The following is a 25,957-nucleotide window of genomic DNA, read 5'->3' on the forward strand; positions in this document are numbered from 1 at the left end:
ACCCCTCGTGAACCCATGTTGGCTGGGACCAATGACTGCAGGTCATTTTAACGAGGGTATAATTGTCATGGGGGGTAGGTGGGGCTGGGATAACAGTGCTACCAAGCTGAGACTAGGGATAGAATGATCACTGGCATTACACCAAAAACGTGTAATTATTAATAGTTTCTGAGGTAGCGTTTGTACTGCTGAGTACAAATTTGTACTGCTGAGTACAAATACCAGATTAGTCTCATGGCCAGCAATTTTATCATATCATAAGCCAGTGTTACAGAGTACAGCAAAATAATAACCCTAAACCAGCCCCCAGAAATGATAAAAAGCATGACACGGAATACATACAGTAAATAATATGCTATACAAAACAATTCGGAAAACAGACAGCAGACCTGAGATTAAAAAAAATCAACATTGTGATTAGCAAATATTAATCTTGTCTAATGCTTATAACAACTTTGTTTTAACACGCTCTGGTTAGATCTGTTGTTATCTCAACCCTTTGTGCCCCACGTTGCACACCAAAAGGACTGTTGTGGTTTACCCCAGTAAGCAGCAACGTACCGCAGCCATTTGCTCACATCCCCCCGCCAGAGGGATGGGGGAGATAATCTGGAGGAAAAAAAAGTAAAAGCTCATGAGCTGAGATAAAGACAGTTTAATAGGACAGAAAATGAATGGAAATAATAATGATCATAATAATAATAATAAGATAATGTTCAAAGTAAGTGATGCACAATGCAATTGCTTACCACCCGCTGACCAATGCCCATCCCCTCCCTAAGCAGCAGTTCCCCTCCACTCTGGCCAGCCACCCCATATTAATTGTTCAGCATGATGTCATATGGTATGGAATATCCATTTAGCCAGTTTGGGTCAGATGTCCTGGTTCTGTCCCCTCCCAGCTTCTTGTGCATTGGCAGAGCAGTATGAGAAAGTGAAAAGTCCTTGACTTACTTAGTGTAAGCACTGCTCTGCAACGACTAAACAATCAGTGTGGTATCAACATTATTCTCATCCTAAATCCAAAACACAGCACCATAGCAGCTTCTATAAAGAAAATTAACTCTATGCCAGCTGAAACCAGGCCAGGCACGAAGGATTTGAGATGACGACACATTTGACTCGAGTGTGGGGTGTGCTAGACCAAATATAGCAGCTGTGTGGTACTTAGCTGCCTACCAGGGTTAAACCACAATAGAGCTATTGATACAAAATACAGAAGGCCTACATAAATACCTCATAAACAGCAAGTTACAGTGAAAATCTGTTTATTGCATATCATGAGCTGAATGCTTATAAAGCCGTTTTAAGAATGACACAGTAAACTTAACACATCCTCCTGGTCAAAACTTCTGTAAGGAACAGTGCCCAGAAATTCTGGATGGAACAAGATGAGGACCTACACTGGATAAGTAAGTCTAAATGTTGGTCCCATTAGTTCTACCAAAAGTAGCAAACTTGACGACTTGATGCCCTGTGTGTGATCCGGCCATTACGGAAAGACAAAGACACATTGTACCAGTATGGCTTACATAGGGATTAGGTAGTGAGGTCAACTGATTTAAATGTGGTAACAAAAAAAAGTCTTAATCACAGGGAAAGAACAGATATATGTCACCAAAGGAACGAATAAAAGCACATTGCCATTTAAATATACCCTCAAGAGCTTGTAAAATAGGGTGTCTACCCAATCCTGAACAGAATTCTTATAGTGTCATTATACCTTCTATCTTACTATAAAATCATTGTTGCTATTGGGAGCTGCACAAAAATGTCAAGATCGTCATATGGGATTACACAAAACACAGAGGACTGTATAGACCTCTCAACATCAACAAACATCAATTTCACCGAAGTTGAGCTTTAAAGAAAAAAAAAAAAACACCCTCACAGCCCTTACTGTTACAAAAAAAACATAGTCTCCTTTGTTTTTGAAGGTTAAAGAGTTATGATGATGTTTTGGCAAGCCTAAGGAGAGAGGAGCTGCCAGTAGTTTTTTGGACTAGATGGATTGTCTTTGACCATGACCAGTTCCAGCTGCTTCAGAGACAAGTGAAAAAAATTCCTAAGAGGCAATTACAAAATAACGCAGCCACAGACAAGATTTCTTCCTGTCTCCCATCAGTTGGAGGTGATTTAAACTACAAACTCAGGTAGAACAGAAACTACCTTTTACGATTGCCGGTGTAAATTTTTTAAGCTTTAAGTATAGAATTGGATATTCCTACCATCCCTACCAACATCCTCCTTAAAATTCTGCTAGGCTTCCAGCATCCATGTCCTCTGGTAACATGTTCCACGTGATAACTGTTCCTAATTTATTCTCCTTTATCATTTTTAAGTTTTCTCTTTACAACACTGACAGTTCTCAAGTTCGTTTCTTTCCCATAATACAAGAACACAAGCTCGTGATCTTTCTTTTTAAACACCATTTGATGGTTAATCCCTAAAAAAATAAGAAATAAGAAACAAATCACCATTTTTCTTTTCCTGGAACTTCCATCACATCTTCAGTTGCTCTTCCCAATTACTGGAATGTCCCTTCTCATGCCTGTTACATTATTTCTAACATAGTGAGACCACCACTGTATTCCCCCCTCCCCTTTCCAAATGAGCAAATATATAATTAATTTCTCTGTTCTTCTAGGTAGCATTTCAGATTTGCAAAGACAGAGAGAATAGGATCATAGACTCATAGAAAGGTTTGGTTTGGAAGGGACCTTTAAGATCATTTAGTTCCAAACCCCGGCCATGGGCAGGGACATCTCCCACTAGATCAGGTTGCCCAAAGCCCCATCCAACCTGGCCTTGAACATTTCCAGGGATGAGGCACCCACAACTTCTCTGGGCAACCTGTTCCAGTGCTTCAGCCTGAGGAAGAAAAGGACAGAACATGACTGGACTGGAAACGTAAAGGAAAAATACCAATCAGCCTACTAAAGGTCTGCAGGGCATAAGACTGATTTATCCTATTTCAGCAAAAGACTGAACTAATGAAAAAAAAAAAGTGAGATATTATTTTTCCAAATGATTATGTAGGTCTTTGTCATCATTAATTGGATAATGCACAAGAAGTGGAGATATGGGTATAAGTTCACTTGCAAAGCAGTGGGCTATTATTATTTTAGTAAAGGGAATTTATCATCAGACAAATGTCCATATTTAGACCTCAAAAAGGAACATCTTCTGGACAGAATGAAACTCTTACAGCTGGTCTTGCAGCTATGTTCTGGCCCACTCTCTAGTGCTCTAGCTCTTCTGTGTGATAAGGCACATTTTTCAAGACTGGAAATGCAGTCCATTGTTAGCAATTCACAACCTAAAATGAATGAGTTCTTTCCTGTTTCCAAGACAGACTATCAAGGCATATTTCAAGCAACATACATAAATTATACTGAAATAAGTAGTAAATTTCAGTATCAGAAATTATTATAAAAAGCCAAACTAGCTGACCACCTAATATGCTTTTATATTACATGAATATAACGAGTTATCCCATGTAATTATAACTGGAAATATTATCTGTAACTCTAGACAACATTTATACCAATGTTTACCCACTGAGAAAAAACAGATACACAGCAAGCAACTCTGCAGCGTCAGTCCTCAAAAATGTTGTTTTTTATCCAAACCCTAGTTTTCATGTGGTTTTGGTCATGAGTTCTAACAGTGGCTTTCACTTGTAAATCTATTTTTATTCAGTCCTATAAGAAATCTTTCATGAAACACTTAAACCTAATTAGAACTTGTCAAAATGACAGAATATGTAAGTCACTTTTATTTCCAGAATGTTCTGGTCTCATTCTCACATTTAATGTGTTTTACATCTCTTTGCAATTTTGTTGTAGTGAACAAGTACAAATTTTAACAGTGATGTTTTACCAAAAATGTTATTCTCCTATTTCTTCTTTTTATTTAAAGAAAAATACTTATCTGGAATTAATAAAGCTCTGTATTCAGAAAAGCATTTAGCATAGTTGTGGACAGATGGGAAGAAGTGCATACTTTTAAAAATGACACCATTAACAAAGTAAACATTTTATTCAGCAAATAAACACTTAGATAAGGAAATTTTAATGAACTATTATACTTACCTCTCAAAACAATATTTAGCTTAAAAAAATGATTTCCTACAGACAAGACAATGTGAAAAAAAGCGCAGACTGACCAACAAACTGCTTTCTCAAGAAGATTCTTAAACAGCTTAAATTGTGCTTTCAACCTAGGGTAGCTGGTATGATACACAGCCCTGATTCTACCTGGGTTACAGGTCTGAGTTCAGCAGATCCAGGTAGCTCACTGTTGTTGAAGGAGAAGATCAAACTTCACATTCCATCCCAGCCATGCATTTCCTACACACTGACACTTTTGGGGTCACAGACCCTCTGAGAGTCATTTGAACTCACTAATGCTGAGGAAACCTATCACATCCATAAGTTTGCTAATTTAATGCAATTAATGCATTAAATAATCTGGAAAAAAACACATTGACTACAATGGATGGGAGAGAGAGTTTGTAGGAACAATGCAGCTGACAGAGGCACACTCCACTTGTTAGAAACAGACAAATCAATCTTGATTGCCTGCGCAACCACAGCCCAGGTTGGTAACCTACCTTCTGAAAGGCAAAGCAATCTAAATGCAATCTAGTGTGGGCTGTACTTCGATATTTGTCTCAAAATGATCCTTTCTGCATACCTAGGGATATCTCCTCCACCAGTCTCAATGGAAAACAAGCAAACATCACAATAGCCGGAACCCACTAACCTTGGTACAACACTGTACTGTGGTTACTCACACAAAGATCAAACTAACAAAAATGCTCAACAGTTTGCACAACTGTTGTGAAAATATCCTCCTAGTATATTACTGATGTGTAATATATTTAATATGCTGCATCACATATGTGATACAGCAAAATATGTGAATCGTTAACAGTAATGAAAATAAGTATTATGTTCAAGTTACTGTTCTCACTTCTGATTTTAGAAGTGAGCAGAACCCTGCAACGTGGAAAATGCAGCAAAGCATTCTCATCCCTTATTTTCCAAAAGATATATAAAACAGTCAGTTACATGTATTAGAAGTTGACACGGGCCTCAGAAAAATAGTTTTACAAGCTGCTACAGTGAGGTTTTCTGAAACCTCAAACAGAGATCTGCAGGAGTTATGCACCTATCAGATTCTTCACATGACACACAAGCCATTAAGCACAAATTGAGGGGTTAGGTTTAATACAGCATCCAGCTAACACTGAGCATTTGATTTTTATTGTAGGGTTGAACTGTACTATGGGACTTAGCTGCATGAAGACTTGCTGCTCATTTCTTGCCTCATGACAAAATCATGCTAACTTCAGTGCTTTTGACCTTCGGGTCTTTCTTCCATTAAAATCATTTGATTATTCTTTAGCAAGCTCCTGAACACTGAAGAAAATAAAAGACTTTCCAGAAAATGTGAGAAGAACCCTACCCTGGTTTAGTAGGTTTCATAGATCTCACAGAGGCCAGGAACAGATGACATATTCCCACTCAAATTAAAGAGCTGAAGTCCCGAGTGACCTGCCTTTCAGTCAGTGAACTTCCCATTTCAGTTCTCCCCATCCAGACAAATAGTTAGCACACTAAATGTGACACACACACATCCTTTATTCACGTGTATTCCTAGACAGCAACATATACGCTCCTGCCAGGAGATGCTGGGCAAGATGACAAACACTGGATCCCCAACAGAGAAAATAACAACTCAGGCATAAACAGCAAGCACTCTTCTTATATTTTAACCATAAAGAACATCTGAAATAATACCATCAAGCTTTCTGTCACGTGATGGAAGTGTTCAAAGGCATTTCTGTCAGTGTATACTGTAGTGTAATTTTTTGAGAACACAGCTCGTACGCCAGAGAAAACAAAGTTATTTCTTTACATTAAAGCCCCTTCCTCCCTCCGTCATCTAATCACCTCCCCTAAGGCCCTCCCACCTCCATGCCAAAGCTTCCCCAGGCCCTCCTCCCCCAACCACGCCCTTCTCCCCCCCATCACCTCATCGCCCCCATCCAAACCCACCCCACGCGTCTCGTTACCCACCTTAGACCTCTCCCCTCCCCCACCAGCCCAGCCCATCCACGCTTCCCTCACGCGTCCCCCTCTCGTTCACCTCACCTTTCTCCCCCCACATTTCAACCCTCTACCCCTGCCACCGCCCCTCCCTTCCTCCTCCCAGCGCTGCCGCAGCCTCCCCGTCCCCAGCGGCCGCCGCTCGCAACCGCCCTCCACCGCCGAGCACGAGCGCTCTCCTGACAACCGCAGCGCGAGCCAGGCCCGGCCCCTCCCTGACCCCACGCACACAATGGACTCCGCAAGCAGCCTCCTCCCCGATCCCCGCTGCGCACTGGGGCGGCGGTGCCCAGCCATGGGCTGCGGCCGCTCCCACAGGCCCCTACCGCCGGCCAACCCCCACTGACCATCGCTGCGCTTGATCTCCACGTAGATTCCTATCTGGATCTTGCCGAAGTTGGCCGCTGCCATCGCTTCATGGGGCAGCCGGGGAGAGCGGAGGCGCTGCCGACCAGACACGCAGGAGGTGGAGCAGGCGCGCGCGCACAGCAGCGGCGGCAGCTCTGGGAAAGGTGGGCGGACGGGAGGGAGGAAGAGACGGGGAGAGGGAGGAGGGGGGAAGGGAAAGAAGGCAGCAGCCGGATACAACAGGCGTCAGGAGCTGTTGCGCCTGCGAGCTTCGTCGTGGCGTCACGGCGGGACTGGCTTGGGGTGGGGGCTGAAGCGTCGTCACTGCCTTCTTCAGCCGTCTGCGGTCTTCTCCTCCCCCTGCTGCGGAGGAAGGGGACGCTGGACCCGCGCGCCTGGGTTCCCCGCCGCGCACCCTGGCACTGGGGCACCCGAGGCGAGGCTGCTTGTCTGGCGGTTCCCAGTGTATCTGCCCCGCGGCTGCAGGGCCACGCGTGGTGAGCTCCGCCTCTCCCGCGCCCTCCTCCCCACTCTCCGTGCCGCAGTGCTCCCTCGCAGCCGCCCTTCGCGGGTGTCACACGATGGGCGCTCCCACTGCGTGGGGGGCCGACGCCCGGCGAGAGAGCCGTGCTCCGGGGCCGGACCGGGACGAGGTCATCGCGGCCGCAGGGCGGCTGTGCTAGCCTATACCTCTCGCACCTGTCCCCGGCTTGCAGACAGGCGCCCGTGTGGCACCAGACGGTGGCTGAGCTGCTCTGAAGTTTTAGTGTAATAGCTTAATTTACCTCATGTCTGCTCGTAGAGGTCCCTTGTGCCAAGTGGAGCAGCTTAAAAGGATGCTTTGTACTTGCTCCCCAACCTGCCAGCAGCTTCAGTCCAAGTAAGGCTGACACAGTGAAAACTCAATAACCAAAGTTATTAAGCAGGTATTCTTTGTTACAGCACCGGGTGTGTGGGGGATAGTTCTGCCTAACACACACACACACTAAGGGTTACTGACAGTGTGCTTATATTAGTGGGAAAAATACATATTCATTTCATTTCCCGTGAGTCTCCTGCATATTCATCAGGTCTCCGAAGAATCATTAACATAGGTTTCCGCCCCTGTTCGCATGCGTACTGGAGTCCTTAAGTGGTCCTCCAGCGCACTCTGGTGGTCTTTTGATGAAGGCCAGAAGTCTTCCTCGCTGCTAAACTCCTGATCCTTCCTTTCTTTGACAGACTTCAGCAGTCAAGCCAGTTCTTGCTGGTTCCATTATCTATGCATACAGTCTTTTACTCCCTTATCTTTGGGGTCGTTAACATACAACTGTGCTAGCTAAGACCTACAGAATCAACATCCTTTATCTTGTTCCCTGTCTCAAGGCCATGGTGACAACAGCATCCATCTATCCCCACCTCATGACTGCCCCATGCACTTGTACCACTTTAATAGGAACAAAACACACTTCATGTTCCTCATTTCCTTACAGTGGCTCCTGTACCTCAAGCAAGGCACTTCATTAGACATTGTCCCTTGGGTTTCTCCTGCAAGGGTGGTTCCTAACCCGACGAAGCCACCACGGGTTTAAAATTGCCTTTCCTGCACAGCTTTCTAGTCACCTTGAGCAGCAGCACAATTAATACTCCTAAACACACATCTTTGCCCAGCAAAGCCAGTCTATTAAAACTAATTCCCCAATCCAAGCTCCAGCTGGTAATACATAATGAAAGCTGACACCTTGCCACCCTTCTTGAGAGCTGCAAGCTCCCCGCAGCCCATCACCCTCTTTCCCTCATGTCTTCACCCTGCTTCTGCTTTCACTATGCTGAAAGCAGAGCGAGTCAGTCAGAGATTTATGGCTCCCAATTCCTGCAGGCTTTCAATATACTTTTATATAAATCTATGCAAAAGAGAGCCAGAAGTTGAACTGACAAAAAGAAACAACAGCAACTGTCTGGCACAACTTAATTGTTATTTATATTGCCTCTGACTGGTATAAACAACCCTTTTGATGAACTGCCAAGGAAAAATAAAAGATGAGTGAAAGTTTAACAATTTTATTTTTGAGGTTTAAAAACTGGGTCTTATTCTCTTATTCTTGCCCAGCTTCATTTTTTACACAAGAAATTTAGGTCTGAATCACTGTATTCATGGAAGGCATTCCTTACTACAGTTATGCTGGAATTATGATACTAAAAGCAGCAAGCAAGATCCAAGAAAACTATTTTGGCTTTCTAGTTTGGTCACTATCCATTTAATTTACACTACTGACAAACACAAAGAAATGCTACTTTGAAAAAGATCAGATGCCTTTAAGAAAGCCTCTTCTAAGTATAAAAGTTAAAGATATGCATGTTCTTTTAAAAATGTAGCTGTTTTTGAATTAAAACCAAATGCAACAAATGGTTTAAACAAACAAATATTAGACATATTAAAGCTGAATGAAAAAAAAATCTTCTACTCATTATAATTCCATGGCACTTCAGTGATGTGGACTGAACAATGTTCTTCCTGCACAATTTCTACTACATAGACTTATCTTTTATAATTCAGCTTTGTCTTGGAGAAGTACCCACATTAGACTTGGATAGCCACTCTTTTGTCTCTGTGTAACAGTTAAATTTATCATAGAATATCCTGTGTATACTTCAACTTTCATCCTCCACTATTAGTCCTGAAGACAGAAATGCCTATCTCCAAAATCCATCCTCTCAGAACCCCTGCTTGCCCTTGTCCCTGTATTAGTCCCACCTCAAACAGCATGCCCGTGTCCCTTGTCATGCTGTCCACTCTCTACACATTCCCAAAGTTTCTCAAGGTCCCACCCACACAGCTGCAGGACTCCCCTTCCTCCTCTACAGCCATAGGCAGCCCCTGTTGTCTGCAGCCCTTGACTCACAGAATCACAGAATCGAAGGGGTTGGAAGAGACCTCGAAAGATCATCGGGTCCAATCCCCCTGCCAAAGCAGGTTCCCTAAAGCAGGCTGCCCAGGTAGGCATCCAGACGGGCCTTGAATATCTCCAGAGGAGACTCCACAACCTCCCTGGGCAGCCTGTTCCAGTGCTCCGTCACCCTCACCATGAAGAAGTTCTTTTGCATGTTGGTGCGGAACTTCCTGTGATCCATTTTGTGGCAATTGCCCCTTGTCCTGTCCCCACAAACCACTGAGAAGAGGTTGGCCAAATCCCTCTGTCTCCCACACCTCAGGTATTTATACACATTGATGAGATCCCCTCTCAGTCTTCTTTTCTCCAGGCTGAACAGACCCAGGTCTCTCAGCCTTTCCTCATAGGGAAGATGCTCCAGGCCCCATATCATCTTTGTGGTCCACCGCTGGACTCTTTCCAGGAGATCCCTGTCTTTTTTGTAGCGGGGAGCCCAGAACTGGACACAGTACTCCAGGTGAGGCCTGATCAGGGCAGAGTACAGGGAGAGGATCACCTCCCTTGACCTGCTGGCCACACTCCTTTCAATGCACGCCAGGATCCCATTGGCCCTCTTGGCCACGAGGGCACACTGATGGCTCATGGTCAACCTGTCGTCCACCAGGACCCCCAGGTCCTTCGCCTCAGAGCTCCTCTCCAGCAGGTCATCCCCCAGCCTGTACTGATATGTCCGGTTGTTCCTTCCCAGGTGCAAGACTCTACACTTGTTCTTGTTAAACCTCATTTGGTTTCTTCCTGCCCAGCTCTCCAGCCTGCCCAGGTCTCGCTGAATGGCAGCACAGCCTTCTGGCGTGTCAGCCACTCCTCCCAGCTTTGTGTCATCGGCATACTTGCTGAGGGTGGACACTATTCCCTCATCAAGGTCTTCAATGAAGATGTTGAACGAGACTGGACCCAGCACCGACCCCTGGGGAACGCCGCTAGTCATAGGTCTCCAGCCGGACTCTGCGCCGCCGGTCACCACCCTCTGAGCTCGGCCAGTCAGCCAGTTCTCAACCCACCTTACTGTCCTCTCATCTATCCCACACGTTCTCAGCTTTGCTAGCAGGATGTCATGGGAGACAGTATCAAAAGCCTTGCTAAAGTCAAGGTAGATGACATCCACTGCTCTCCACCCATCTACCCAGCTGGTGATGCCATCATAGAAGGCAACGAGGTTGGTCGAGCAGGATTTCCCCTTGGTGAATACATGCTGACTACTCCTAACCTTCTTCTCTTCCAATTGCTTGGAGATGGCATCCGGAACAAGCTGTTCCAACACCTTTCCAGGGACAGAGGTGAGACTGACTGGCCTGTAGTTTCCCGGATCCTCCTTCTTGCCCTTCTTGAAGACGGGAGTGACACTGGCTATCCTCCAATCTTCAGGCACCTCTCCTGTTCTCCAGGACCTTTCAAAGATGATATAGAGCAGTTCGGCGATAACCTCTGCCAACTCCCTTAGCACACGTGGAAGCATCCCATCGGGACCCATGGACTTGTGTGTGTTGAGCCAACTCAGACACTCCCGAACCACGCTCTCGTCAACCACAGGGGAGCCCTCCATTTCCCAGCCTCTTTCTGCCCCTGCCAGGGTTGAGGAGTCCTGGGGAGGAGTCCTTGAAGCAAAGAATGAAGCAAAGAAAGCATTCAGTATCTCCACCTTCTCAGCGTCCCCTGTTACCAGGACACCCTCCTCGTTCAGCAAGGGACCCACATTATCCCTAGTCTTCCTTCTACTGTTTACATACTTAAAAAAACCTTCTTATTATCTGTTATCTCTTTTGCAAGCCTCATCTCTAGGTGGGCTTTAGCCTTCCTCATCGCGTCCCTGCAGGCCCTGACAACACTTCTATATTCCTCCCAAGAGGACAGGCCCTTTTTCCACATTTCATAGACCTTCCTCTTCCTTTTGGTCTTACCGATGAGCTCCTTGCTCATCCACGCAGGTTTCCTGCCCCCCTTCCCCAATTTCCTACTCTTCGGGATGCACCGATCCTGACCTTGGAAGAAGTGCTGTTTAAATATAGCCCAGCTCTCACAAGCACCCTTGCCTTCTAGCAATCTAGCCCATGAGATACTCCCAAGCAGGTTCCGGAAGAGGTCGAAGTTGGCTCTTCAAAAGTCCAGGGTAGCAATCCTGCTTTTAGCCTTACTTCCTCCACCAAGTTCCATCTTGAACTCCACCATCTCATGGTCGCTGCATCCCAAGCTTCCCCCAACCTTCACATCCCTAACAAGCCCATCCCTGTTGGTAAGGACAAGGTCCAGAAGCACTCCCTGCCTCATCGGCTCCTCCACCACCTGCGTCAGAAAATTGTCTTCAACTCATTGCAGGAACCGTTTGGACTGAACGTGCCTGGCTGAGTTGCTTACCCAACAGATGTCTGGATAATTGAAGTCCCCCATGAGAACCAGTGCCCGGGATCGTGAGGCTACTTCCAGCTGCTTGTAGAAGGCCTTGTCGACCTCCTCCTCCTGATCTGTTGACCTGTAGTACACCCCCACAACAGTGTCCCCCATTCCAGCCCACCCCTTCTCACCCACAAGCTCTCCACTTGTTCTTCACCCTCCCCCAGGTGGAGCTGGGTACACTCTAATTGCTCTCTCACATAAAGGGCAACCCCACCCCCTCACTTCCCCAGCCTGTCTCTCCTAAAAAGGACATAGCTCTCCATGACAGCGTTCCAGTCATGCGAGCTGTCCCACCACGTCTCTGTGATCACAACGAGATCGTGGCCCTGCGACTGAACACAGATCTCGAGCTCATCCTGTGTATTTCCCATGCTTCGCACATTGGTATACAGGCACTTGAGGGAAGCAGCAGGCGCAGTTACCCCTGGAGGGACGCAAGAAGATTCCGGACGGGGTATTGGGATCATTACCTTCTCTGAGGAGCCCTCAGACAATCCTATGGGACAACTCAGAGGTTTTTCCCTACTATCTTCAACAGTGACAGCAGTGACAGCTTCCCCCAGCCCTTGTCTGTCACTTTTAGCTCCCTTCCCTTCCCCCGTCAAACCTAGTTTAAAGCCCTGGTAATCAGCCCAGAGAGCTTGCTCCCCAACACTCATGTGCCCCACTTGCTGAGTTGGAGTCGGTCAGCAGCCCACATACCCGGCTTCTCAAAGGCCTGCCCAAGATCAAAATACCCAAATCCTTAGTCCAGACACCACCCCCTCAGCCAGTCGTTCACCTGTCCCATTCTCCTCCTTCTTTCTGGGTCCCGGTCACCCAGCGGGAGGACAGAGGAGAACACTACCTGCACCCCCGATCCCTTCAACAACCTTCCCAGGGATGCAAAGTCCTTTTTAGTATTCCTCATTTTTCTAGTTGCAGCTTCCCAGGATCCAACCTGAATGACAACAAGAGGATAGTAGTCCTTCGGTTTAATGAGCTGTGGCAGAGCCTTCCTAACATCTCTGACACATGCCCCAGGAAGACAGCACACCTCTCTGGATAGATTATCTGGGTGACAAATGGGAGCCTCAGTGCCCCTCAGCAAGGAGTCTCCAATCACTAAGACTCTCTGCTCTTTTTTTGTGGCACTGGTTGTGATGCGGTGCCCCGTCCGGCCCCGATCCCTATGCTCAGTACTTCCCCCCAATCTTGGCACGCTTCTCAGGGTTGTTTCCTGGATTCTGACTACTGTCCAGACCCTCAACCTCTTCCTTTTCCTGCCTGAGAGTCTCAAATCTATTACCCAAGGACACCGTGGGGGTTGGTGGCACCGTGGGTGTCGGGGGCAAATGTCTCTTTCTGCTTCGAGCTGAGACGAGGGTCCATCCCCTTTTCTCTTGTGGGCAGTCAAGCCCTCTGTCCTGCATGTGATCAGCTGGGTCAGCTACTACCCCTTGCAGGGACTTAGGAGGGGGCTGCTTGGCATCAGCAGGGGCAGGTTGACACCTCCTATCTCTCACCCTCAGAGACTCCCAGGAGCCCCTCAGGCTGCTGCTTTCTCGCTGCAGCCCAGCCACCTGCTTGAGGAGTTCCTTAAGCAGGGCACACCTGCACCCATGACAGCCCTCTCTTCCCTCAGGACCCAGGTGGGTCTCCAGATTCCGGAGCTCCCCACAGTCACCTGTCTGGACTGCCACTTCCCCCATCAGGGGATCCATCTGAGTGCCCACATGAGCCCAGAGAGGCAGTATCTCCTCCGTTTGGGTTGCCGCCTCGGACCGGCTGCTGCGACAGGTGCCCACCATGGTGAATTCTAGGTGCAACGAGGCAGAGTTCCCCGAGGAGAGGAGGGGAAGAGAAAGGGAGGTGGGAAAAGGAGGAGAGGATCCTCCTCGCACTCCTCCCTGCCCCACCTGAAATGCCCAGCGCAAACTGCCTGCGCTAACTGCCTAGCCGGTCCTGTTAACTGCCTGCGCTAACTGCCAAGCCGACTCCATGGCTTCATCTTTCCGGAGCGTCAGCATAAGTGTGGGCACCTTCAAGATCTACTCTGTTCACTACTTTTTGTGGTTCCTTTTCTACTACTCCCCTTTGCCACTCATCTTCATGTCTCATATCCTATCACCAGCGTTGGTTCAACTCAGCTCCTCATCCTGACTGTCCCCCCTTCTCCCAGTGTTAGACCTGGCATGACATACTCTGGATAGTGGCTTCAGCAGGAGTAGGACCTGGAGCAGCATGGGCTGCTGCTCCCTCCTCCCTTGTTTGTGCACCTCCAAAGTCCTGGTCCCAGGTGCTGGTGACTCCCAGTGCTCTCTACTGTGTACAGTCAGCTTCTCAGTAAACGCTCATATTTGGCTATGTCTCTAAATGAAGGAGGAAAATAAAATATGTAAGGTAGCATTTCTGTGGAAACTTTTGAATTTCCACTTTCACATGTCGTCATCAGAGTGAAGAAAAAAGAGCTTAGGCTGACTGTCAAACTTATTTGGATTTTTAAGTCTAGGACTGAGGGAAGACATGGTTTTATTTGTAAATCGAGCAACTGCACCTGGGAGCTGCTGGGATGTGACAAACATGGGAGCCAGTAACGCTGTTTTCATGGTGCTGTTTTGGAAGAAATCCTCGCATGACTGGGTCCCCAGCAAAATGAAGGTGGTGCTCTGGGAAGCTGAGCAGATACAAAAGAAGAGCTTGTTTTCCTCTTTCCCCATCACTGACCTTTCCTGTAGCCAAAGCAGCGTGATATAGCTTACACCAGAAGATGGACTTTCCTAAAAGATGTCTTACCATGTTGGCCCAGTGCTGCAGTACCCACCAGGGAAACGTGGTATGCACTTTCCATTGAAAGGTAAGGACAGGAGTGGGAAACCGGTGGAGAACATCGGATATGTGTGAGGGCTTTTGGAGGCCACTTTATCTTCTCTGGTTGCTCTATGCTGCCTCCATAAAGCAAACAAGCCAGAGTCTGAAACTGTGTCCCTAAATCTACTTCAAAATCACAAGTCACCAGCTGGCAGATGATTATAGTTTATGGCCTTTCTTCCATCAAGCTAATGGAACTTTTGAAATTAATTAATAGAATCCTGAATAGGATCCTGGAAAGGATCCTGAAAAAATCCCAGAGCCTTGTTTTATTTCTAAATTAACACATTTTTCAGTGAGATTGGAGATACAGACCTCAGTACTGCCCTCAGTTATACCCACATACCCCAGAGGGGGGTATGATTGGGGGGAATGATTTCCCCAATAACTGATGGCAGAATATGACATGCAATGATCTGCATGTTCCTTCTCCATAAGATGGAAAATGTCAGCAAAAATGGACATTTTGTATCTCTTCATATAAAAGATGTGTGACTCATTCTATTCCTCTTTTAACTATTTCATATTTACTGTTTTATAAAGTTAGGCTGGGCATAGGTGTCCTCAACAGGTACTTAAAAGCTGCACTTGCTAAAACCTGACAATTATTACTTCAGTCACAACTTGCACAATCACTGAGACAGCAGCAGAGAAAGAAGAAATTTTAAACTCTTTTGGATGTCAGAATTTCAAAGCAGAAACCTGTCTTTGGTGATATCAGTGTGTACTGGGTCTGGGTGGGATGGAGATAACTTTCCCTGCAGCAGCCCATATAGTGCTGCGCCCTGCACTTGTAGCTAGAACAGCATTGGTATCACACCAAAGTTTTGTCTATTGCTGAGCAGTGCTGGCGCAGCATCAAGACTCCCTCCAAACCCCCCAGAGCCAGTAGATTGGGGTTAGGCAAGATGTGGGGAGGGGACATCACCGAGGCAGCTGACCTAACCGACCAAAGGGATATACCATATGACGTCACACTCAACAATAAAAGGTGGGAAAGGGGAAGGAGAGGGGGATGATATCTAGTTTGTGGATGATATCAGGAATGGTACTTCCTTCTTCTTTCCCTGTGGGCTAATTACAGCAGCTTTTGAGTATTTTGAACATCCGTGGGTAAACAACACACTCCTATTGCTAGGCCTGCAGAATGTGTTACTTTTTTCCTAAGGTTAAACAATTAGTTAAGAATACCACCCAGGAATCTGCCCCGAGACAGTGTGGTGGTGGGTGGCAAGATGTGCGGAAGGATATGGGCAGGTACCTGTCACGGTTGTCTCCTCCGATGGTTTTGAACTTCACCCCTGAACAAGTGCGAAAACCTAAATAACTGATAGAATGCTTGAAAGACGTATTGGCAACGCCAGAGAACTCCAGCTTGCTGCACTGTGCTGGGGCCTGGCCTGCGCCTATCAAATGGTAGTTAACACTACCCAGCACCCTCAAGGGAAGGAGGAGGTCTCTGAATCCAATGACCAAGATAACACACACTGTGGCTAACCCAGAGGGCCAACCATCCGCAGTATCATTCTCCCCCATAGTCAAGACAAAACAATGGAAGCGGAAGTCAGCTTGTTTAGTAAGGGAAGAAGCTCCTCCTAAGAAGTTTCAGGAGGGAGAAGTGGAAGAGGCAGGCAGCTCTAAAGCAGAGCCATCACAAAAACAGGAGGAAGAAGAGACAGGAATCATAAACAAGTCAGAAATCACCTAATCCCTATTCCTGAGTGAGTTGTGAGATATACGAAGGGATTTCTGCTGTCACCCAGGTGAGCAAATTCTCTCCTGGCTGCTTCGATGCTGGGATAACAGGGCCAATAGCATGGAATTAGAAGGCAAGGAAGCAGAATAGACAGGATCCCTCTCTCTAGGGAACGGGTCTTTGGTAGAGAGAGAGTGTGAGAAATACCTCAGTAATTTTCTCAGACAGGGTCTTCTGTGAAGCTATTTTATTCACGATTGCGATGGTGGGCATCCTGCAAAAAAGACTGTACAGCAAAATTATATCATAACCTTATATTCCCTATTACCCAAGGCTTGATCCTGCACGTTTCCTCATTGGCTGAGTACTACAGGTTCACAAACTACTCGATGTATATAATATTACTATATCATAGGTGTACAATTTTATTTGACCAACCATTAATTTCTCCTTTTCTTTTTTTTTTTCCTTCTCCTGTGTCTAGAGGGCCTGTGATTTTTTGTTTTTACTGATTTTGCACAGCTCGTCCTGTTTTTATTAGCTATCCTCCTTATTTTGGGACAGTGGGACCTTCCCCTTATCTGCTTAACATACTCCCCACTGTTATGCCACTGTTATGCCTGCACAATCACTTTTGAATATGCAAGGTTAGTGGAATTTTCCACTGCAAAAACAGAACTTTGTTTCTCACAATTCCCCCCCCCTTCTTTTCTTAATCCTATTGTTGTTTTTGCACCTCTTCACATCCCCCAGTCTTGAGTTTTTCCAACATTAGGGCACAATATTTTTCTTCGGATGTCATGGGGGATGACAGATACACAATGCCATTATTACTAGAACACTAACAAATAGTCGCTTGAGACAATCCCATCCAGGCAACCACGAGGTCAATTTTTCCCAAATGTCTCTAAATCCCCACGAAGTGTCATCTTGGGCCACCTCATGCAAGATCTTGGTTTTCTCCCAAATATTTCTGAGATCAGTCTCAGTTCGCCCCGTTTGGTCTACATACATACAGCAACTGGCATTAATTATAGTGCGAACCCCTCCTTGCAAGGCCAGTAATAAATCCATTACCAGTAGATTCTGGAATACCATCTTTGACAGACTTGTTACCTCCTCTTGCAGTGCCTGGATCGCATCCAGAGTGCTATTTTCTAATTCTTTGACTACAGATGAGATATTCACAATAGATTTTCTAATTCATTCACCCCTAACCAAGGGATAAACCACCTCATGAACCTGTGAAATGCCATTCCTCTCTCCACTAGAGGATTAATTGAAGTCCTCTTGATTCTGCATAGGTGGGTCTCAAGGAGGCCTGTGCTTTGGCTTTGCATATCCTCAATAATGGCTATGTTCAGACTTATTGCCCCCAGGGTGCAAGCTCCCTTCCATCCTAGGGGCAACACTTTCCTGGCCCTATTACCACATAACCAATACCACCCTTTCCCATTCGGGACTGGCCATCCGGTTAGTGTAACGATTCCCGTACTGTGTTTGGTGTGCATTATATATATTAGCACTCCCATAATTACCATATTTGGTACAGTATGGATAATTCCTTACCTCACAAGTAACATTTCCACACCCAGGGTCAGTATTACTGCCCCCTGAATTTCCATCAGTATGAAGAATGATATACATACTAACATAAAAACTGGAATCCCCTGGGGACACTCTAATTCTATGTAATCTGACTCTTTTCCCCAATTACACATGGTATTCATTATTTTTTCCTAAGGAGAAGTTAAAGGTTAGTTTACAACCATGATTCACACCTCCTCCTAATTTTTAATTTTAAAGGTTCTCCTATAGGAATATTCTCTCAGGTCTTAGTATCAACTGATGCCTTCACCTGGGTGTAATGAGTGTAATGAGTCTACCATTTCTCAGATGTTCTTACTGTCATCTCAGTTGTCAGAAGTACTTGGAATGGTCCGTCCCGCTCAGGTTGTAACTTTGATTCCTTCCATGTTTGTATCAGAAGCCAGTCTCCTGCTTGGAATGGATGGATCGGGACTTCCAAGGGTAGGGTCTGAGCTAACAGTCCACAGGTCCTGAGAGATGACAAAGAGGACGACAGCCCGAGTATATTGTTTTTGAGAAAAGCATCTTTTGTCTCGAATTGAGGCAATTCGTTTCCTTTGCCCAGATACGGCAATCCAAATAATACTTCATATGGTGAAACTCCCACTTTTTTTCTTGGCACCGTTTGAATTCGGAGAAGTGCCAAAGATACTGTGTATAACTAGGCAAGTGGACAATCATGGAAAAAGGTCTCCAGAACCTGAGGGAATTAGTTGTGCTAGAGATGGTTTGTATCGATTTCAACAATGACCAGACACAGAAAGATCCTGATGAAGTCTAGTGCACGCAGTCCACATGGCAGAAATTTGTACAGAGAACACCACCATCACACGCCAGCACGCTGACAGAGATGAATTGGAGAGATGGGACTAAGTGAATGTTGTGTCCAGCCAGCTTCAGCAATATGAAGAAAATCTCTCTGCCCCACCATGGGCCCAATGGATGTGATCAACAGAATAACTGCTATGTCTCCACCAACTAGTAAAAAGGAAACACAAGCTTTCCTAGGCCTTGTGTGTTTCTGGAGAATGCTTGTTCCAGGCTATAGTCAGCTTGGGAGTCCTCTATATCTAGTGACTCAAAAGAGGAGTCATTTTGAGTGGGGCCCCGAGCAACAACAGGCCTTTGAACAGATTAATCAGGAAATAGTTCATGCGGTACCCCTTGGGCCTATCCATAGAGGACCAGCTGTGCAAAGCATACTTTACACTGCAGCTGGGGAGCATGGCCTCACCTGGAGCCTCTGGCAGAAAACCCCAGGAGAAAATCGAGGTCAACCTCTGGGGTTCTGCAGCCGGGGCTATCGAGGATCAGAAGCCAATTACACCCCAACTGAAAAGGAGATACTAATGGCATATGAGGGTGTTCGAGCTGCTTCAGAAGTTGTGGGTACAGAAGCACAGCTCCTCTTGATACCACAGCTACCTGTGTTATATTGGATGTTCGAAGAGAAAATTCCCACTACACACAAAGCAATCAACGCTACGTGAAGTAAGTGGGTAGCGTTAATTACGCAGCAGGCTCGAATGGGGAAACCAAATTGCCCAGGAATACTGGAAGAAATCATGGACTGGCCAAAAGGCAGAGATTTCGTAGAATTGACTGAAGAGGTAAGTTTTTCTGAAGAGGCACCACCATACAATGAGTTGCCAGAACACAGAAAGGAGTATGTGTTGTTCACTGATAGATCCTGTCACGTGCTGAGGAACCATCCGATGTGGAAAGCTGCCCAGGTAGAGAACCTGTCTGTAAAGGCACGTCATGTAGATGATCACATGCCCAAGAGTCACTCCACAAAAAAAAAAAATAAATCAGAATATTGAAGAGGTGGACCAAGCCTTGAAAACTGAAGTTGCTCAGGTGAACCTGGACGGGGGATGTAAGGGTGAGTTGTTTGTAGCTCGATGGGCCCATGAAATGTCAGAACATAAGGGGAGGGAGGCCACATACAGATAGGCTCGTGACTGAGGGGTAGGCCTGACCACTGAGACCATCACACAGGCCACTCGTGAGTGTGAAACCTGCGCTATGATCAAACAAGCGATGAGGGTAAAGTCTCCCTGAAACTTGGGGTGCTGGCTGTGGTGGTTTTACCGTGCTAGGCAGCTGAACACCACAACCGCTCTCTCACTCCCCCTCCTTAGATGAGGAGGGGAAGAAGTAAAGGAAAGAACAACTCACGGGTTGAGATAAGGATGATTTCATTAAAGGAAAAAAAATAATTATTAAGGAAAGATTATTATTAATTAAACAATTTAACTAAACAATTTAACTAAAAAATTAACATTTTAACTAAAGGGGAAAAAGGAAAGGGGAAAAGGGAGGGGGAAAGGGAAAACTAAGCGAAACAAGTAAAGGCTATGTGGGAGTGCAGAGGAAAGAAATTACTCTCTACTTCCCACAAATGAGCGATGCTTGACCACGTCCTTGAAGCAGGGCCTCAATGCACGTAGCCGGTGTTCGGGAGGAGGACAGACGTTTTCGCAATGAGAGCCCACCCCTCCCCTCTTCCTCCTTTTTCCACCTTTTATTGCTGAGTGTGACATCATATGGTATGGAATATCCCTTTGGTTGGTTTAGGTCAGCTGCCCTGGTGATGTTTCTTTTCTCACATTTTTGCCCACCCCTAGGAGGGTTAGAGAGAGTCCTGATGCTGTGCCAGCACTGCTCAGCAGCAGACACAACACTGGTGTGATACCATTGCTGTTTTAACTACGAGTGCAGAGCACAGCACTGTATGGGCTGCTGCAGGGAAAGTTAACATCCCAGCCCGACCCAGTACACTGGCTAGTATTTTGATATGGTTAGGCCTGGCAAATTGACTATATAACAAACCTGCCAAGGCAAGCACTACATACTCACCATGGTAGAAGCCACTACTGGGTGGCTGGAAATATACACAGTAAACCATGCCACGGCCCGACACACCACCATGGGCCTGGAAAGGCAAGTGCTGTGGCGTCATGGTACACCAGAGAGAATTGAATCGGACAATGGGAATCATTTCCGAAACAATCTTGTCACTTCCTGGGCAAAGAGGCATGGCATTGAATGGGTGTATCACATCCCTTATCACCCACAAGCCTCTGGAAAGAGGCCTGTACAATGGACTCTTAAAGACCATATTACAAGCATTGGGTGCTGGGACATGGAAACACTGGGATGTGAATCTACCAGAAGCCACTTGGCTAGTTAACAACAGAGGGTCTGACAACCATTCTGGTCCTGCTGAAACAAAACCCCTACACACAGAGGGAGGAGCTAAAGTCCCCATAGTGCATGTAGGAATGTGGCTGGGGAAGGCGGTGTGAGTTGCTCCTGCCTTGGGAAAAGGCAAACCCACTCATGGGATTGTCTTCGTCCAAGGACCAGGGTACACTTGGTGGGTAATGCAAAGGGATGGGGATATCAGGTGCATGCCTCAAGGAGTTTTCACCTTGGGAGAAAATTAATCGGTAATCTAAGTTATGTGTTGTAGGAAGACATTGCAGAACCAATGGCAGGTCAACTTTGCAAGGAACTGGGCAAGTGAGGCAACAACTCGAGCTAAGCTGGTGCTGGCGTCCAGAAATCCAACTCCGCCTGTCCAGAGTGACCACTTTGACAGATGAAGCCTAAATCATCAACAGTTCTTATGGACATTTTGGGAGAGGCCGATAGAATGAAAAAAAAGTACATATATATATATATACATATAGGTTAAATGAGACGGAACAGTGGTGATGAGAATATCTATACACTAAAGTATGTGGGACCTGTGTGTGACCCAAATGTTATGGAAGGGAACTACCATACGGGTGGACTCCAGCTCAAGGGGTGGAGGTTATACTGTGTCTGGCTGGAATGGAGTCACCTTTCCCTATGTGGTGGTTTTACTCGGGTGGGCGGCCGAGGTCCACCACAACCGCTCTCTCACTCCCCCTCCTCAAAGAGGAATGGGGAGAAAATATGATGAAAAGGGCTCAAGGGTTGAGATAAGGACGAGGAGATCGCACGGTAATTATCGTGACGGGCAAAACAGACTCAGCACAGGGAGATAGTAAGATTTATTGCTTATTACTAACAAGCTAGAGAAGTGAGAAACAAAGGAAAGAAACCAAAGGCACCTTCCCCCCATCCACCCTCTTCCACCTCCTCCCCCCGAGCGGCGCAGGGGAACGGGGGAAAGGGGGTTATGGTCAGTCTATAATGCTTCTTCTCCGCCACTCCTTCTCGATCACTCTCGTCCCCTGTGCTGTGGGGTCCCTCCCACAGGATGCAGTCCTTGCTGAACTGATCCTGCGTGGGCTTCCCACAGGCAGCAGCTCTTCAAGAACTGCTCCAGATATGGGTCCGTACCACGGGGTCCATCTGTCAGGAGCAAACTGCTCCAGCCTGGGTCCCCCACGGGCAGCAGCTCCTGCCAGGTCACCTGCTCCTGCGTGGTCTCCTCTCCACGGGCTACAGGTTCTTTTGCTCGTTAAGGGTCATTAACATATTAAAAAGCACACCCATCTAAATACACATGGATGTAAACACGGGATTTGGTGTTGTGTCGTCGTCCCCCCCACCACACACACACACACTGGTCCTCTGTAATGTGCAGGCTCAATAGAGATAGTTAGGTGAGCTAAAACAACCAATCAGAAGTAGACAGAGATATTTTCACAAGTTAGCTTTATATAAATAACGGTGATTCAAGTCAGAGGTGTACTTGCTTTGCGAAAGATCGCCAAGCACCTGATTCTGCAGAATTATACAATTAATTCTTTAATTAAAAGACCTTTGTGGGGATTCCAACTCTGTGTTGCTATTGGTCAGGCACACCGAGCATGAATATTTGGATACCACTATGGCCTAGTCCAAAAGGACAAGAGGGGGAGATTGTAATGGATATGCCTTTAAACTGTTGTAACCCATGATGTGAGTTGCCTTTTATAGGAAGTCCTATAGCAGGAACCACTCAAACCAACAAAGGATGAGCCTCACGAGAAGCAGTGCAAGTACAAAAGTGACTGTCCTGGTTCCAGTTAGGACAGAGTTAAGTAGCTCATAGTAGCTGGTAGGGTGCTATGTTTTGGATTAGGATGAGAAGAGCGCTGATAGCATGCTGATGTTTTAATTGTTGCAGAGCAGTGTTTACACCAGGCCAAGGACTTTTCGGCTTCTCGCTCTGTCCTGCCAGCGAGCAGGCTGGTGTGAGAAACACTCCGTAGCCAATAACTTAGGCTCAGGCGAGGATCTCAGTGAAGTAGTAATTTATTCGCGATTGCAATGGCGGGCGCCCCACAAGCAGGAGAGCGCGCCTACTAGTTCCAAAAACACAGTTTATATACTTTTTGATGACAGGACCCTCCCCTGCTTCCCCACTGGAGTGGGTAATCCAGGTTCACAATCTATCTGATGCTTCACAGACAATGCCTGGCCTTCAGTTGCCGGCCTGTTTTTGAGATGGTAATGTTTTCTCCCCTTATCTGGCTTGACTTAACATAGTGATTTTCACCTGATTGCTCTAAGGAGTCTGGTTGTCTGCATTTTAGGAGGACACCTGCTGAGCTTTCTTATCACTGTAAGCATATCTCAATACCACATTCCTTCCTTCTATACAATGTAACACTGCAAAAACAACATTTCTATTCCCACAATTCCCCCCTTTTCTCTTTTTATAATTTGTTGATTTTTGCAAAATTTTTCTCTAAGATGTAATCTGGTAGATGTCTTCCTCTTCTTTACTTTCTTTGCTTTCCATTTCCTCTAATATCATCATCTTATCTGAGTAGGGTGGTGGATCCATGGTCATTTGTTTCAAAAGTGCAGTTTCAATTAACCGCTGGACAAGTCCCCTTACACAGGGGATAATGCGACAACCAATGGCTGTCAAAACTCCTGCTACTACAATCAAGGATGTAAATATGGACACTACCATCCCTTTCCATTTACCAAACCAAGATTCCAACCATCCTGTGATGGAAGTGTCTGCTCCTGAGTTTTCTGCCAATTCATTGGCAAGGGTGGTAAGCCCTTGCAATGCTCTAGTTACTGTGCCATCCGGGGCAGTATTGTTAGGGATAAAAGTACAACAACGGTTGCCCAGCATCATGCACACACCACCTCTCTCCGCAAGAATCATATCTAATGTTATTCTGTTTTCCCAAGCCATTTTGCTGGTGGCATCTAGTTGTTCAGCGATTCCTCGTATCGCATCCCTTGTATAATTTATGAATCTCTGCTGATTATAGTAAATATAAGTAATCCAATCCACATTCTTATTGATTGTTACCCACCAGAACAGTGACTCAAACCCTGCAGCAATTTGATTCCTGGCTTCCTGTTCATCGGGAACTCCTCTAGGCACCCCAATAGAATCTACGTATGCTCTATCATCAAATGATACTCCTAAGCTTCTTTTACTTCTTCTGGGTATTTGTGATGTTTCTCTTTCAAATGCCAGGGTGAAGGGTATAGCTAATTGAACAAGTGCACAAGTGCCTCCCCAATTAGATGGTAGGGTGGACCGTAAGATCTTCCCTCCACAGTACCACCAGAGATCTGCCCTGGGGATCTCAAATCTTGAATAGTTTCCCATCAAGTCCTCAGTAGCATTCAAGGTCCTCGTGCACAAGGCAAATTCTCCCAGATGCCAGGTAGCACTCACACCCTGCCGTGAGAGGCAAGCTGTATGGTTACCTATAGCTGTGGAGAATACAGGGGGAGCCCTGATACTGCTATCATGCAAGGAAGGGAATAGCAAAGAGAGAGACTTACAGGCCTCATTTCCCCAGGCAGTCTTTTCTTGGTACAATGCAATCATACATCGCATTCCCTGGGAATCCTTGGTCCACCCCAATGGGCAGGGCACTATCTGGGCAATCGGTCATCCCGAGGCACAAGCATAGCAATTGCTATGGTTGAGACTCTGGACAGTATATTTGACCCATTCTATCCAGGCATTCACAACCCCATACCCTGTTTCAATCTCAAATGTTTGAACTGCCGCATTTCAAAGAGGGCCTCCTGTTTTCTCTCCTGTTTTCTCCTTGAGTTTCTCCCTTTCTCTGATGGCAATAGAGGATTGTTTCCATACAGCTATTCTCAATCTGGCTGTTGGGCCTCTCCCAGTTATTTGTTGTCTCTGCTCAGTTGTCATTGGGCATTTAAATCTCCACAAGCTAACACCTCACAAACATCAAACATGACAGATTGTGGTACATAACCCTCTGTCACATTCACCCATATTTTTATGGGGTATCCCATCTTACTATTATCTGGTCATGCCTTTTCCAAGTTGCCAATTGACCAAGGCTTTCTCTGAGGCCTATAATCACTAAAAACAAAATTAATAATTGATTTTTCCCTGTCATTATTTTTAAACCTTAGGTTTCCAAATAATTATCAATACAAAGAATAAGATATACACTACTACCATAACAAACCCCCCTTGGGAACACTTCAATTCACTATAGGCCAGTCCTTTCTCTCAATCACAAGTCACACTCATTAGTTACCTGTGAAAATAAAAGGTTAGTTTACAATCGCAAGCTCTTATCCCGCTCAGAGTCCACTATGAGATTTTTCTCTTCGATTTCAGCTTCCAACAAGTCTTCTGTAGGAACAGCTTCCCAGGTACTAGGGTCGACGGATGCCTTCACTCGAGTATAGTGAGTCCAACCTTTTTCCGCAGTTCCTATGGCTGTTTCAGTGGTTAGTAGTACTTGGAAGTGTCCTTCCCATTCAGGCCGGAGTTGATCCTTTCCAGGTCTGAATCAGGACCCAATTTCCCACGGGTCCTGAGAAATGACAAAGAAGAGGACAACCCCAGAACACAGTTCTTAAGAAAACTCTCTTGTTTCGAATTGTGGTATCTCATCCCTTCTGCCCAGACAGGGTAATCCGAACAGCATCTCATACGGTGAAATTCCTATATTGTTTCTTGGTGCTGTTTGAACCTGGAGGAGTGCTAAAAGTAAACATTTTACCCAAGGAAGTTGGGTTTTTAACACTAATTTAGTTAATTGCTTCTTTAATGTCTGGTTCATTCGCTTTGCCTTCCCAGAAGA

General features: G+C 46.0%; 1 protein-coding gene across 9 annotated transcripts in view; it reads right to left on the reverse strand.

Moving 5' to 3' along the window:
* LOC310888739 (kinesin-like protein KIF2A) overlaps positions 1–7,546 on the reverse strand; it is a 368,750-nt gene extending 361,204 nt beyond the window's left edge. For 2 of the 9 annotated variants that reach the window (XR_014576113.1, XM_083815728.1), the window contains exon 1: positions 6,464–7,544. Coding sequence is in view for 6 of the 9 variants with exons in the window: in XM_083815726.1 (XP_083671852.1) it covers positions 6,464–6,527 (64 nt within the window). In the remaining 3 variants the exon portion in view is untranslated. Of the gene's footprint in view, positions 1–6,463 lie in introns of all 9 variants that reach the window. The other 7 variants (XM_083815730.1, XM_083815731.1, XM_083815726.1 and 4 more) reach the window with 6 other exon arrangements.
* Between the last annotated feature and the right edge of the window lie 18,411 nt (positions 7,547–25,957).

The sequence above is a fragment of the Anser anser genome (genome assembly GCF_964211835.1).
Source record: "Anser anser genome assembly, chromosome: W".
In the NCBI taxonomy this organism is placed as follows: domain Eukaryota; kingdom Metazoa; phylum Chordata; class Aves; order Anseriformes; family Anatidae; genus Anser; species Anser anser.